Source organism: Manacus vitellinus, unplaced genomic scaffold (genome assembly GCF_001715985.3).
Source record: "Manacus vitellinus isolate BGI_N305 unplaced genomic scaffold, ASM171598v3 scaffold_2_pilon, whole genome shotgun sequence".
Taxonomy (NCBI): Eukaryota; Metazoa; Chordata; class Aves; order Passeriformes; family Pipridae; genus Manacus; species Manacus vitellinus.
The window spans coordinates 31,064,370-31,081,311 of record NW_021940208.1 but is presented as its reverse complement, the minus strand read 5'-3'; the positions used below and the strand labels follow the sequence as shown (position 1 = coordinate 31,081,311).

At 37.1% G+C, this 16,942-nt stretch overlaps 1 protein-coding gene across 5 annotated transcripts in view; it reads right to left on the bottom strand.

The window, feature by feature from the left end:
• FNDC3A (fibronectin type III domain containing 3A) overlaps positions 1-16,942 on the bottom strand; it is a 115,630-nt gene that overhangs the window by 66,353 nt on the left and 32,335 nt on the right. For 4 of the 5 annotated variants that reach the window (XM_029960847.1, XM_018071214.2, XM_008929096.3 and 1 more), the window contains one exon: positions 8,897-8,972. The exons of the other annotated variant lie outside the window; for it this stretch is intronic. In XM_029960847.1, the coding sequence (XP_029816707.1) occupies positions 8,897-8,972 (76 nt within the window). The remainder of the gene's footprint in view (positions 1-8,896; positions 8,973-16,942) is intronic. 5 annotated transcript variants of the gene reach the window in all.

Here is a 16,942-nt window from a genome sequence, read left to right as displayed (position 1 = left end):
TTAATAACACATGCACAGCCATATCTATCAAGCCATGTGCTGCTGATTCATCCATTAGGAAAAAAAAACTAACTAAGAACAGAATTAGAAAATCCCTGGATTCAAAGTTGCAACACATAGTTAGATACAACATTCTTGTGAGAAAAGTGTACCTGGATCTACCAGACAACTCAGTAGCCTTGCATGGGCAAAAATTAAGGAAAGGGAGACTAACCTCCTGGTCTCTTCCCACTGCTGCCTTGGCCCTCTGGTTACTCAAGAACTTCTGGCACCAGCGAAAGCATGGAGGCAGAGCAATGTCAGACCCTGTAAACTGCTGGCATGGCTGTGGCAGCCTGGGCATGTATGAGGAACTCGCTTTGTTTTGAGGAACTCTGAAAAAACAATGGCCAGGAGAGTTGCTCCACAACCAGGAAGACTGTTTTCCTTCCCAGTTTGTCTGCCACCCTTCACAACTACCAAGTGCTTGACAGGGGTTCACAAGATAAGGCAGGCATGACTACTTTTTGAAGTACAAATAAAACAAGAGTAAATCAAGTTAATTCAAAGCTATTTCTTATTAACAGTAATTCTGTAATAAAAGTTTGAATGCTTTGACAGCTAGAATTTAGCATCAAGAATTTAGCAATAAAACCTTAATCTCACAGGGTGAACTATAAAGAACTTTCCTGGGGTCTCATCTAAAAATCTGTAGCATTTGCCAACAGGTGACCCACCAGCATGTACTCATACTGTACACAGCGGTGAAAGAGAATCTAGCAAAAGTCCTTTATGCACAAAGTTCTAGTCTTTCCATTTTTATGAAACTCAGTACAAAGTCCACTTAAAAACATTGAGTTTCTATAAAATAAAAGTTCCATTTGCTTTTAAATAATCAGATAATGAAATTAGGAAACTTCTTCCTCTATTTAATAAGCAATCTTCATGAATCTTTATTATTTCAATCAACTGGGTTGCATCCAATCAAGATATAGAAAATGTTACCAGTGTAAGTTATGCTAAATGTTAGGACATTAAGTGACAATACTAAGTAAAATGCCTGCATCTCTGATTTTTGATTTAGTTCAAACTGTTAACTGCTTACATTAGACAAACTTTCTACCTACACTAGAAACCGAGAAGAGATCCTACATAAATTTTTCCCTCTTTTCCTCCCATAAAGCAAGCAATACAGGGCTATTTTTTCCCCATCGACAGCATAGTCAGGCAACAAATCAGACTAACTGACTGCAATGCCACAGGACTACTATAATATTGCCAGATGCAGGCCTGTCAAGCTTAACATGCTTCATACAAGGCTCATCCAACTGATTCCAGACTCAGGCAACAGTAGCACCTGCATCTCAGCAGTTTAAGTTAATACTTCACAGCCTTGTGAGCTAGACATGCCTGACTAGAGACATGGAAAACAAGTTTTAGGGTTATTCTTAGCTGTAACTCAGAGCTGTCACTCCGTTCTCACCATGCACCTCCAAGTACCAGTACCCTCCATGTAAGACCAGATGTTAGATGCTCACAGAAATGGATGAGCTCAAAGAGTTCAAATGCTTGAAGATAAAGACATTCACTGTGTGTACAACTGTGAATCAACACACCCAAATGAGGCATCTTCACGATGTAACCTTATTTATTTCAGCTTATAATAGTCAGGCTTTAGCTCCACAATGGAGACACTTCATTAAGGTATCTAAAATTACGTGTTTGCATGCAAGTTAGGACTTTAAACTCCCATTACAGCAAGTGGAGATCTACTTGGTACAGCTTGGAGAGCTATTGAGCACAAACTGATGTCAGCTGAAAAGCACTGAGTGTACTACAGCTAGTGACTAAATCTTGACTAGTTTCAAATGGGAGCTTAGATCCCAGGCCACATATAGAAACATACATTTAGACACCTAAAATTAGATGCCTTCAGTATGCAGCTCAAGAACTGATATTTCAAACAAATGTCTCCAGAACCTTCCTAAAGTCAGGCTGACTTTGCAGTGTGCAGCATACCAGGGAAGGTTAACTGATCTGTATATACAGGAAAATCAAAGGGGAAATGGAGAACCTGACTGAACACCTTATGATGAATATAGAATGTTATGAACTCATTCACATCTCAAAATGAAATAAGATAGAAGTTAGAAAAATGTCTAACAGAAGAATGAGAAAACAGCTAAGGCAAAAATGTTATAGATACGTTTTGTCCATATAAAGAAACTGAATCTATTTAACACATTTTAAATAAAAACCAATGGCAGAAAAACTATGTTTTCCCTAAAACCCACTACAATCAACATTGTGAAAGACATCTGAATTAACACCTTTTGTAAAACGCAGAAGGGTTAAGTCTTCGACAATATTTGCACTCTGTTTATCAGTCTAAGGTATAAAAAGAGCAGGTCCTACTTAAAATTATTTCAGAATGAGACAGCTCCAAATCAAGCTGCTACAACCATGCTTTGCAGCCACTTTCTCTCATCATCTCGTTGCAACACAAAACAGAACTACGTCTCCTCTGCAGTCATACTCCCACATAGCTGACCAATACTAAGATTCTTATTATTTTTAGTTTGACTGTAGATACCAAGAAATAAAAAAACCTATGAAACAATTATTAAATTGTGTATATTGAAGGCAATTTCCAAACAGAGGTGCTTTAAAGTTAAGCTACCCCTAGACTCAGCTCTGATCCTCTACAGGGACATTCTCAACCAAGAGTTAAGTAGCTGTAAGCCACTGTAGCTTGCTGTGACCCCATACTTTCAGTTGACTTGTCTTAGCTTCCCTCAATGCCTCTTATGAAGGCCCTCTGAATACTTCTGATGGAGATCCTAAAGTTAATATGTAGAAGAGGATGTAAATCTAAGTATCCATATCCAGTTTCAGCCTCACATAACATGTTCGGTCTTCTACAGCATTGACACAGAAGGAATGGAGAAGACAACTGAGATTATTTACCATTTAGGGTGGGGTTGTTTTGAGATTTTTTTTTTAAATGAACTGATGTATAAAAGTTTGTATCTGTGTTTTCAGAAGGCTACAGTGGAGAAAAGTTGCAAAGTATCATTGAACACGAAAAGGAAGGGAAATTAACTTACACATGTCATCATGCAACATTTCAGTTGAAATGAGAAACAGGTAAATGGAAACAAGGATAAAGAACTAGTTTCTTTTTGGGCTACAGAAAGAAAAGAAAGATTACCTAGAGCAGCTTCTCTGGTTGGCTTCAGTACGCTATTCTTAACAGGAGCAGGTAAACCGAAGACTAGAACTTTGTAATACTCATCCAGGTTTACTTGTAAGGAGTTCATTATCCAGGTTCTTAAGCTACCTAGAAGACTAGAGATGCTCAAAGAGAGAACTCCTGTTAACAGTGTTTTATTGCTTTTGCTAGTTTGTTCCATTACTAGAGAGCTGTGTATTTAAATAAACATTCTTTTATTTCTAAACTTAGCCCAGTGCTAAAGTGGATACCAAGTAATTTAACAAACAAGATATGGTATTTCTAGAGGTGATGTCACCCTTAAAGTCAACATATAGGATCACTACTGCAGTGCCAGGTATCCCTGTACATTCTAAAATCACCACAGAATGACCATGCACAATTCCTCCACTTAACACAGTGGTTTAGTATTTGATAATAAGCAGTGTGGTGGTCTTGTGAGAGAATCATCTCCCAGTGACCATTAGCAACTAACAAAGTTCCTTCTGAGGGTTCTGTGGCAACTTGTACAGAATTTAGGATAGTCTTTAACAACCTCCAATATTAGTTTTAAATAAAACTCAACACTAAAGCACCAGATGATATGAGAACAAGATAAATCTAGAGGTTTTTTTGTTCAAATATACTTAAATAGCAGCTTGGATTTCAAGATGTTCAGTTTGGCTGCTCAAATGCTATCCGCAAACAATCAAAACCACACAAAACCTGACAGCAGAAAACAGTAGATAATAGATTAAGAGCAGTCCTGCAGAGGACTTGAGGATACTGGTGGATGAAAAACTAGGCACTAGCTGACAACGCGTACTTGCAGCCCAGAAATTCAATCATACCCTGGGCTGCATCAATAGCAGCATGGCCAGCAGGTTGAGGGAGGTGATTCTGCCCCTCTGCTCTGCTCTTGTGAGACCCTCCCTGGAGTACTGGGTTCCTCAGCACAAGACAGACATGGATTCTTGGAGCAGGTCCACAGGAGGGCCACAAAAATGGTTGGAAGGCTGGAACACCTCTCCTATGAAGACAGGTTGAGAGAGTTGGGGTTGTTCAGCCTGGAGAACAGAAGGTACTGGGAATACCTTAATGCTGCCTTTGAATATATAAAGGGGGTTTAAAAAATAGATGGGGAAAGACTTTTTACCAGGGCCTATTGTTACAGGCCAAGGGGTAATGGTTTTAAACTGAGAGTAGGTCAGATATAAGAAAGAAACTTTTATGACGGTGGTGAGGCACTGGCACAGGTTGCCCAGAGAAGCTGTGGATGCCCCATCCCTGACAGTGTCTGAGGCCAGACTGGATGGAGCACTGAGAACCTTGGTCTAGTGAAAGGCACCCCTGCCCATGTCAGGTTTGAACTAGATGACCTTCGAAGGTCCCTTCCAACCCAAACTATTCTATGATTCTCTAACAGCTTTATTCACACAACATTCTGGATAATGGGCAGGTTTGGTGTTGCAAAGCTGAAGTTAGTCTTAGAATCAATTAAAGTTTGTGTTTCACTACTGCAGTCTCAGAATTGATGTATCTTCTTCTCCTCTTGGCTTCCTTGAAAACACTTTTCAGAAGTATTGCATTTCTTATTTCAAGAGAAAAAATTAGGTTAAGCTTGCTTAACTTTTATCCCAGAAACCAACCTTAATACTGATACTTCATTTAATTTCAAAGCATGGAGTATTTATGACTCATTCTAATTTACATAAGTCTTCTTATTCTATTATGAAAATGGCAATTTTCCTTTGCAGAGACATATAGAACATGGTCTCTCTTATTATGTCAAGTAACATTTAATAGCCTTTAGCTGTAACTTGGGACTGTTATAAAATGTGCTCAAGATGAGTCATCTTCATTCATTTATTCTGCAATAGGAAGAATTCATGAATGAGTGATCTGCAGTAATTCACTTCTACAAAGAGAGCCCATTCATACATTTCAAACCTGGTTTTCTGAATCACTGTAATGTAGCTGATTATTTCATTTTAACAGAAGAAAATCTTGGCTTAAGGAAGGTTTCCACAGAAGTCTGTGTATTTCTAGAATGTGAGAAAATTTTCATAAATCTAAAAGAGCTCTTTTGAAAATAAACATTTTGGTCTAACACATGGATACATAGATGTCTTCCTATCTATCTAGCAAGAAAAACACAGAGTTTTTAGTTAGAGACTGACAAATGGCTAAAATTGAAGTTGCATCAAGGGGGAGTAGAAGTCATCACTGTCAGACAAATCACTATGCAGGCAAAGTAAATCCTTAATAAAATCAGAAAAAATGGCCATTGGCACTCAGAAGTGCTCATTCAAAGCTGTATTTAGGTCAAAATACACACAATATAAAAACAACTATGATCCAATAGTGCTAACTACAGAAATAAAAAGTAATCACATTTCTTATTCTACAGAAATAAAGAATAAAATACACACATTATTTTAAGTCATCAAAACTCCACCAAAATAAAGTAATAGGATTCACTAAGGATAAAAGGTGCCTTAACCATCACTGCTCTTTTGCCATCCTTAGAGAGTTCAAACCTGTAAATATTCTTAGGTGCATTTTCACCCCATCTTAACTCCCATGGAAGAGGCCCACATTAAGAAGCCACTTCTTTACTCGCTTAATGTAGTTCCAAAACAGTCAAGGCTTTACAGATCATCTGAGAGCTATACCAGCAAATAGATGGTAAGTCAATACAAAGACCTGTGTGTAAATGCAGCATTTTCTTCAGAAGTGTGGCTCATAGAAAATGCACTGTTTGTTTCTCCATTAATTAGTGCTTTAAATTTTCATTACTTCATTGATTCAAGGACAGCTCTAAACAGTCACTTTAGTCACACCTCTCTTTTCTCCTGAAGAGACACTGACTCATTATTTTCAGGTTGAGAAGTTCTACCCTACGTATAGTGTTGCCAAAGTAAGGATAGTTCTCTTTACAAATAGAATATCTGAGAGGAGCAGCACAAAGATTGACGGAGCATCTCAATGTTTCCAACAGACAAATATATGATGCAAGATAATACAATTAACATTATGGTTAGATTTATTAACAATTCACATTGACTTCAGCAGACAGCACAATCTCAAGGTGAGCTGACCAGCAACCAAGCACAAGAGAAATCCAGAATCATCCAAGGAAGCGAGACTTACCAAATCATCCAAACTAATGTATCTGGCTGTCTGCGCTTCTACTGGGAATCCAGAAGCAGCTAACTACTTCTCAACTTCCAATCTCTCATTTTAGCACTGTACTTACGTAATTTCAATTTTATATATAGTACATTCATGAAAAAGCTGCATATGCGCTTTTGCAGAGACTTTTAAATTAATACATTCAGAAAAGGGTATAAAGATGGGTAAATATTTACAGGAAAAACTAGATTTGAAAAGTATTAAGAAACATTATAATGACTAAATTAACTTCCCACTGATTGCATCTCCACTAAATTTCAGTCAACCTTGGCCTTCTTCATGCCTTTTTTAAGATAAGCATCTGTGTACATTTATCCAAACCATTCTCATTATATATTTCTGCATCTTTAACTTCGATTTCACCTAATAACTGAGTGCATACAATGAAGAAACAACCAAGGAACTAGTTGTGAGTTTTCTTTCTTTAGAGACAATGCAATAGACTCCTGCAGTTGTAACTCATTTTGCAGACTGGTCATTCATTTTGTAGACAAGTCAAGGGCAAACTATGTTTGAGAAGTTGTAGCGGAACAAAAAGGACCACCAATACCGAATTACTCTCTACAGCTTACACCATCTGAAATTGTTCACTTTATACAAATCTCTACACAGAAAACAGGACAGTAGACACTCCATTACTTGCAATACATATAATGAAAAAAGCTACAGCATCAATTATTAAGCCAGACAGACCTAACAAACCAAAAGGTGGAAAGATCCATCGGCATAGCTCTCAAAACACAGAAATGTCTCAACAGTGGCAAGAATAGACCAGAAAAGCAATATTCACAAGATCATGTGCAACTCGGATTCTGTACCAAGATTAGTGAATGCACAGATATGAAAAAAACTTTATGCTCCCTATTTAACTACCAAGTATAAGCCACAATTTCATCTCCAGGAAGGAGGAAGGACAAGGAGAATGTCTGTGTGACAGGAGGTTTGCAAAAGCTTTGGAACTGACCTGGGAGGTAGGTTTCTAGATTGCCACTAGCACCTTTCAGGAAAGTTGTAAATACTGTACCTCAGCTTACACTTAGTGAGTCCCAGGAACAACTGCCTAATAACTGTTCATGCTCACTTTCATATTTAAAGCATGAAGAAATCCACAGCTGAATCAAATCACAATGGCGAGCTGCCTCCTCGGAAAGAAAGCAGGACTAGGCAAGGATAAAAGCTGTACCATGAAAGGTTAGAGTGTATCTATAAAGATATGATCTCAATATTTTTGCAGTTCATTAAACACTTCCTGCTTTGAAGGCGATCATGCAAGGAAAGTGTCAGTTAATTCCCCACCACTAAGCCCATTTGATAAACTAAAAATCAGAAGCAAACATGCAATACATGGCATTCTCCTCAGTATTTTGTGCAACAGAAACAAAATACATCTTATCTGTTCTTTAACTTGAATTGCAAGACAAAATTCACTATGTTCCCCTCAGGTAACTATTACATATTCCCCAAGTAACTATTACATACCATATTTCAAATAAGTCCTATAGAACCATGAGTTGCAGCACTGATTCATTTGTGGCTCAAAGGATGCAACAATACCATGCAATCAGCACAAAGTTTTGAAATATGGCATTAACAGATGTGTAAACTTCAATAAACTGTCAATATAAACCTAATTACGATTCAAGGCCTCCTTTTAATAGGTTATTTTGTAGCCAAAAGACCTGCCTATGACACTGGAAACCAGACCTTTTGATTCTTCTCAGATTGGAGAGAAGAGGGAAAGGAGATGAAAATACTTGCTTCAAATTCCCATAACAGTACCTGTTGAAGCTGGGCCAACATTCAGAAAAAAAAGAAGGTAGGATTCACTGGCCCAGAAGATAGTGAGCAAAAATTTGACCCCATAGCTGAACCTGTGGATAATCTCTTAACACAGTAAAATGGTATTCTAAACAGCAATAGCTGACTGCTCATTTCTTGTGGTACCTCTTGTAGAGATGCTTAACTGGTAGTTCCTGACGTTCAGAATAGAAAACAATACCCAAACTGACCATTGCATAAGGGGGTGCTACACTTAGTTGAAGCATTTGTATTTTGAAGCTGCAGTTCCTAGAACTCAGAAATAACACAATTTGGCCCACAGAGATGAGAAACTAGTAGTGGGAAACAATGTCCACATGACAGCTAAAAATAAAAAAAAAATCCTCCTCAAACCATATTAACAACTGTAGCTTTTGATTTGAGGTCTGTGCAGTAAATGAGGTTAGTCAGAAGTTGCTATAACAGCACTTCCCTGTTTGCTTTGCAAGCTGAAAATGTTCCCCCCCTTCCCCTCCCCAAGAAATTTAATTTCATCTAATATAGGGAAAAGTACTTTGTTTATGGTAGGGAAATCTAAATCCAATGATGCTTAGAATATAGTATTTTAGGTCTTTAAACAGCTCTTGTATTTAAAATAAGTTCTGTCAGTCTTTTACTTTCAACACCACAAATTGCCTTTTATTAATCCTGATTCAGACTCAGGAAATATTAAAATAAATTTATCAGCTTTACCTGTAATGCACTGATACTGTCCATCTTCTCTTCTTATTGTAAATGTTTCCCCTGGATTAACTTGCACAAGAATAACCTTAAAAATAAAAGAGTGTTTACAACCATTACATAGGAATATGTTACAGAAGTCTGGTATGTGCAAAAAAAAAGAAAAAAAAAATTTACTGGGAAAAACCCATTTTTTTTCCAGTTAGTAAATACATTATTTTTCACTTCACACTGCTTGCTGCCTTCATCCCACAAAGAGATAAAAGCAAGAACAAGCACAGATATTTTTAAACAAACATTTTTCAAAGAAGGAGAGAATAACAAGTAAAACAGTACCTGTACAAATTTTATTTTCTCAACTGCTTAGTATAATTAAAAAGCTATTTGTACAGCTTAAATTATTTCAACAAATTGCATTAACTTCAACATTAATCAAACCATTACATAAACTTCCAGAAAGAAGCCTAGAATTCCCAGTGTTTGAATTTTCATCAACCACCCAACAAACAGCTTTCAACATACGGAAAATACTGTGTCATTTCCTTCTTTACACGACCCAAGAATGTTTGTACATTCATTAACGATAAAACATTATTAGAAGTCATGACAAAGTAAGTGCACCAGATGCCCAGCATGAAACAATATGTATAATTTTATTTGTGGAAAGCTGGTTATCCTAATTTTGTAAACCCAAGCAATGCAGAAATGATAGCAAAGCACACTTATCAGCCAAAATAAACAGAGGAAGTCTGACGTACCAAAGAAGCAGCCTGTTACTATTTTAGATTTCTGTATTCTTACTTGAATCCTGCCCTTCTGTGAGAAAAAAGCTTGTAAACATGAAACACCTAGCTAAAATTATGAACAAAGGAGGGGGGAAAAGGCAGAAGAGCAGGTGCATTTCATAATTTCTGGTCACATTTTTCTTCAGTCTTGCTTGCACAAGTCTAAATGGAGCCTATGTCCTCCTCCTCGTATGAATCCTTATAAACATGACTCTTAAGCACTGGTCAAAAATTTACTTTGTTAAATTGCTAAAAGAAAATTTGTCATGTTTACAAAAACAAACAAACAAACAAAACCGAAACAAACCAGGAAACTTGAGTGTTACTCATTTTAGGATACCAGAGAGAAATGAAAGGGAGAAAAGAGAAGGCAGAAATCACATGAATTCCTCCCCTTCTGGTAGAGTAATTTCACAAATTAATGAAAAGATGGCAAGTTCTACTCTAATATAGCTACAACTTTGATGAGATATGACAGACACTCATATTTTCAAGCTTGGACTGTGTGACTCAACACTGATTTAGCTCAGCTTTGAGCATGCACTTAAAACCCACTATTTTTAGTTGTTTCACATGTTTTTTTCCAGAACTTTTAGGCTCTTTGAGAAGAAACAATGAACTATATCACTATTTACATTTTATCATGTTAATAAATTTTCCAGATCTTCTGAAGTGTGCCCTAATATAAAATTATAACTAACAGGTAACATTCATAATATAATCTAAACTTAGGAACAAGATGTTTTTAGTAATGAGCTTCAAATAAGACTTAAAGGTCTTAAGAAAATATTGTATTGCTAGAGTTTATTCAGAAGAGTTTTAAGGTAGCTTTTTAACAACTGGCTATCATCACCTTCAGAATGTGACAAAGGAGAGAAATAGGAGTGGATGAGTTCTTACAATTTCTTCTTCAGATTCCCCAAGCAGGCATAGCTTTTCAAAGACACGTTTCATTGATGTACTCTCCCCTCTCTGCTACAATTGAAAGTTTTAGTTTGAAATTTAGACTGGAATAAAAGGACCTAAAAGCTTCACAGTACATGAGAGTCTCTTTCCATCTGTTATGTGTGGGTTGGGTACCTACCATTGCCCAAGTCTTTTGGCTGATTTAGATACTCAAACTCCTGGGAGGTGCCATGCTGGCTGCAGCTGATGTGCCAATCTGTACCACTTTCAGATCAATATTTTTCATCTCCATCATATGAAACATGAGAAGCAGAAAAGCTTTAGGACAATTGCTGGTCCTTGATGCCTGCTTTTAAAGTAACAGGGAATGGGGGTTGACTGGTATTCCCATTTTATTCCCATTTTTTCTGTGTGAGTGCCTAAGATTGGTAATCTGGGTAATAATAGAATCCTAGAATCAGATGGGTTGGAAAGGACCTCTGAGATCATCAAGTCCAACCCTTGGTCCACTACCACCATGGTTACTAGACCATGGCACTAAGTGCCACATCCAGTCTCATCTTAAAAACCTCCAGGGATGGAGAATCCACCACTTCCCTGGGCAGCCCATTCCAATGCCTGATTACTGTCTCTGTAAAGAATTTCTTCCTAATATCCAACCTAAATCTCCCCTGGCAGAGCTTAAGACCATGCCCTCTTGTCTTAATGTTGTCTTGGGAACCTGCTGGCTCTCCTCCTCCGGACCTCTTGCTGCAGGACATCCAAACCAGAGGGTCCAGCCAGCAGAGTGGATCTGAGTGTGGGAATACGCATGCCAGCCCCATTGCAGCAAGTGGGGCCGATGCCTCCTGGTTTTGTTTTAATAGCAGCTTCTCCTGTGTGAGAATCTTTGTTGTTCACTTCACAGCTGGTCTGAGAAGGTAAAGGCTCAGCCACGGTGTGACAGAGTGAGAGGGGTACTGTTATGCAGCAGTTGTGCTATGAGGCAACAGATCTCCTGATGGAGTCCAGGTCCACTCTGACACTCAGGATACCATCAGATTTTCACATCACTGACGACATCTGACTTTCACTCAGAAGGGTGGGGAAACTTACCAACTTAATGCAGTTTAATTAGATGTCAGTTCCTGGGAACTGGAAACAGTCTTTTTTGTCAAGGGACAATTAGCCTACTTGATCCTTGACTGTGTATTTCACTGGCTCCTGCTTTCAGCCTTGCTTTTATGTTGAGCATTCACATTTGTATTTTACAATTGTTCCAAGACAGGCTGTATTTGTTGCCAAGTGTGCCAAAAGAGATTCTGAATCAGGGCTGAAGTAATTTCAGAAGTTTCAAGAACTGATTGCTTCAACAGTCTTTGTGCTGGGGCAGTGTGTGACCAGCACTGGTTGCTGGCCAGCCTTATCACTGCTGAACCCCATGGAGTGATCACAGCTTTGAGAAGGGCATTTCTGACACCACCTCAGTAGATGTGATTTGAAAGAAGAAAAATTAAAGCTATGCACAGAGACAGATTGATACTTTTCTGGTCAGAAGAGGTATTACCAAAGACAGTCACTCACAGGGATTCCCTCTTACCTAATGAAAGAAAGGAAGCAGCACAAAATCAAAGATGCAAGAAAATTTCTCTGAAAGAAAGTGTAACATGGGTTTTTCACAGCATCATGTTTTAGGTAAAAAAAAATAAAAATCTATGGGTTGCTTGGTATTTATAGCTCATTCATCTTATTCTAAGTGGCTTTGTGCAGGCTTGCACATCCCATCAGTGAACATGCTACTTCATGAACCCTGGCATCAGTGCTTCTGAAAACCAAGGCCTGAGTCTTTCACACTGAATATTGTAGATCTTGATCTCCTTCCTCTTCTGGGCAAAATATTTATGTTGGTTTAAACTGAGTGAAAAGCTTTGGAAAAATCTGATGGTTCAGACTCTCTTCTTATGCATCAATCATTTTGTGACAAATTCTGTTGCTTTACTCACAGCACCTAAAGACTCATTTCTGATATGTCAGTCTCAGTGGGAGTAACCTTTAACATGGGCACTTTTCAAATGCCATTTCTCTTACTAAATCAACAAAACACTAATTAAGGACTTCTCGAGCTTAACAAAATTATGTGAACTTAGGACACTGAGGCCTTGATAAAAGCCAAGAATCCTACAAGCACTTTTAAAGCATAACCAACCATAACAGAACCTAACAAAATTTAAGAGTGTAATTTCTCAATGCTAACAGAACTTTGACTCAACATGTTTTTGAATCAAAACATGTTAAGGCATTGCCATTAAGAAATTGGAGTACTAGGTCAAAAACTAGTTCTGTGTCATTTCCACTGGGACTATAAACTGTTTCCTTTAAACAGTTATTTAAAGATGATCCACATGACCTCAATACAGTTCTTGATGAAAAACAGTACAAAATCTCTTTCCAGAGATTAACATACAGGCTGACAATACAAGAGTGCAGCTACACATTTATGCTAAAATATTGCATAAATAAAACAAAATGACCAGCCAAACGGCTAAAGTTTGAAATACCTATAACATCAGTTGCCAAAGACTGTCAGGTTTAAACAGTAAAATCTCATACTTTTGAATAGTACTTAATTTATTCTACAAAGGCTATTTTAGAAGATAACTCCAAACCAAATGAACAACATACTAAGCTTTGTAGTAGTTTAATTAAATTGCCCAGATTGGCAAAGACCATCCTCCTAACAAAACTAATCATGCCATACATTGGAAAGCTCAGTATGCTTTTCCTGAAATTGCTGTTTGAACTCAGGCAGTGGCTCAAGACCATTAAGAGCACAGGAAATGTGCTGAAGGTCTGGGGCACCAGACCAGGTCAGCAGTCCATCCAGCCTAGCACTTTGACTCTACTGCATCAATTGAGATGCAGTTAAAGGGGAGCAAGTGAGCCAGGCCACTTTCTGCAGTCCTATACTGGACTCTGTTATTGTCCATAAGTTTGCCTAAATTTTTGAGTTCACTTACAATTTGAATTGCCTCCACAACTTCCTATGGCAGTAAGTCCCTGAAGTTTACTTTTTTAGACATTTTAAAACTATCTCCTACTAATTCCATGTTCCCTAGTTTCTCTACTGTGAGATTTGCTGAAAAACAGTTCTGAGTAAATTTCACCCACCTCCTTCAACATTTTTTTAAGCCTTGGCAATTCCCCCCTCCTTGTCCCCAGTCCCTGCAAACTGAGGGGTCCTAATATTTCTGATCTCTCCTAGGAGAACTGCTACGTTCCCTTGACTACGTCAGTGATACCTAAACGCATATAAGTATTCGGAAAGAAAGCAGTGCTCAGGAACATTCCCAGGTGCTAGAACACTCACCTGCAATAATGAATATGCTATAGGAGTCCTGAGCACAACACAGGCTGACGCCAAGGAGCAATCTTCTTCCATATAAAACTGGAAACTATTCCTGAGATCACTCTTACCAGGCAGTTTGCAAGAAAAGATGATTTACTAAAACTGACTGGCTTCATGACACTTAGCCTCAGTTTCCATAAACATTTGGAGCACACTTAAATTACTAATATATAAACAATTCCTGACCGTAGCCTGAAGAAATATTACATTTTGCCTCTTTCAAGGATTAGTTAAGGGACACACTCTGAAGTAGCTTTTAAAATCTCTTCTTCAACTTAAATCACAATTTGAGCTGGTCTGATATGGCAAATACACTCTTAGAATACAATAATCTTATATAAAACTATTCTGTAATATTTCTCTCTTCAACGAATTCCATATTAAAATATAATTTTATTGTAAGTCAAGTAGTATAATCACATCCTACAGAGATACATTGACTTGGACATACTACCACCAACAGATATGATAATTTAAAAATAATTGCATCTCAGGATATTCTATATGAATTGTTACTACATTTGTGTGAACAGGGTGGAAAATATTCAGATCTTGCAACTAGAGAATTAACAGAAGTAAAAATGTTCAAAGAGGAGAATGCTCAATGTTTTTTATTTTTATTTGGTAATCTCTTCACTATCAGCAAGAGAAACTACAGGATGTTTCTGCAGGCTGAAGCAGGAAAGCAGTTTAATGTTTTTTCAAAGTCTTTGGCTTATTTCTACCACAGAATATGTGAATTTAATAAAAATGGTTGGAATCAGAAAAAACCCTGTAAGACTAAGAATACAAACAACAGAAGTTGGAAGGGAGATCTGTGCAAGGCAGAGCTGCAGCCACCTTGACTCAGAGGGCTGCCTCCAAAGAAATGAAAAATTTAAGGCCAAATGTTAACACCTATCTCCAAAAAGGTCTAGAAGTAACTTTTATCAGCAAGAAGCAGAGGCTCCTTGAAATACTTTAGAGGTATTTCACTCTGCCAATATGGTCACGGCAGTGTCTTTTAAAAGCAAAACAGCAACAATACAAAATATAGCTAATTTATATTTTACTAATCCTAGTCTTTAGGTATAAGAACACTTTCACAAGCAGCTCAAGATTTTGCTTGTGCCAGACAAATACACAGTTAACGTATTACTTCATTGGAGCACAGTGAGGGACAGAATGGAATTTATAACACAGAACTAGTTAACCTTGTTTTGAATATGTTGTTTTGCACACTAATTAAAGCCAAAAATCTCATTAACTTCACTGAAATAACAATTAAAACCAAGCCTTCATTCTGTAAGATATGCACTTCTACAAGCTTCTCTACTTGAACTTCCATCCTCCTAACACAAGTAGTGATGTACTAGCAGACTGACAGGTTTCAAAACAATTTCAGCTAGCTGACAGGAAAGAAGGGCAGCATCAGACCTGTGGCATCATCATAAATGCATATTTACATTACAACAAGAAGGGAAATGTTCCCCTGGTACTTTCAGTGACAAAAAAAGTGATAGACTGTAAATAGGCTTGCACAATTAATAACTATTCTTCATCATGTGGTTAGTAAGCAAGATGGAAATAAACCTATGGATGTTATTGAGAAGTACCAATATCAAAATCAGATTCATCCTAATAAGGACCCTAGATGAGGTGAAGGACTTGCAGAGCAGGAAAACAAAAGCAGCTTAGGACTAATCCACAAGGATGTTACTTTACTGTTTTAAGGCAACATCTTTCCATAGCAGAAACTGTAAATACAACCAGAAGTCCAAACTATTTCTGTCACTACAGAGGGAAAAAAATAAAAAGCTGATAAGTAAACCATGAAACAACTCAAAGAGCTCTAAAAACTAACTTCATAAAAGATCTCATAGCAAGTTTGACATATTTTTCTTCTTTTGCTCACAACTATATATGTGCAAAAGCAGCTCTCCAAATAAAATGTAAAAAGCTAAAGAACAAAGTTTTCTCTCCAAATAAACACACATGATACAACCAGTCAAAAACTAGTGCCTCAAAATTATTTTGCCATTTCTATCGATTACATATATGCAGTGGACCTGTAAGGCAAAAGGGATTTTATTTAAAAAAAACCCTACATATGCAAAATATTAATAGTATTTTTAATTTATTGCTTAGGTTCTAGAAGTTCAAATTTAGTCCAAAGTAAAAAAAAAAAGAGTAACAAAAAACCCAATACCCAAACAACAAATGATTGTGTTTGGAAGTATACTAGATATTCTTTCACACAGATACAAAACAAAACATATTCAGAATTAAGACACTTGTTAACATTCTCCTCTGCTCTATAAAGTTATGAAGACCTTTCTAATTTGGGGAAAGTTTTGCAGATCCCATTTGAATAAGGTTTATGAAAGAGAGTCTAATTATCCTTACCACATAACGATGATATTAAGCATTATACATTCTGCAGCCCAGTTCAAATAATACTTGTATTTCTTAAAGGACAGGAGTGACTGAAACAGTTTATAATTCTTTTAAACCAGCACAAACATCAAGAGAATCAAGTCAGATACAATAAAACCTTATTTACAAGTTTGGTATTCACAGTCACATTTTCAAATCTTTTGTAGCAGGTAACAAACAGTGTTGCCCAAATAAATGCTTTTATACTAAAAGCCTCTTTGTCCACAGAAGTAGTTATTAACTACTCAATATGCAAGAAAATTTAAAAATATTTATTTTTCCTAATACATGCAGGTTTATTTCTAACAAACTAAGTCTTAGGTGAAAGACTGAAACTATAATTTTAGGGTTCCTGGGACATAAAAAAGATTTTTATATTTGCAATAAAGAAAAAAAAAATCTACATAAACATCAAACTCATTCTGTCCAAAATATCTTGGCTTTCAAACACGTCCTTCAGTACCAAGGACTATCAGCCTCCTGAAGGGAAAAAGAAAAAGGTTAAGTTTTTTAATCCTCACTGAGGCTAAAGAAACTGAAATACACTAAATATTTGTGTCATGTGTG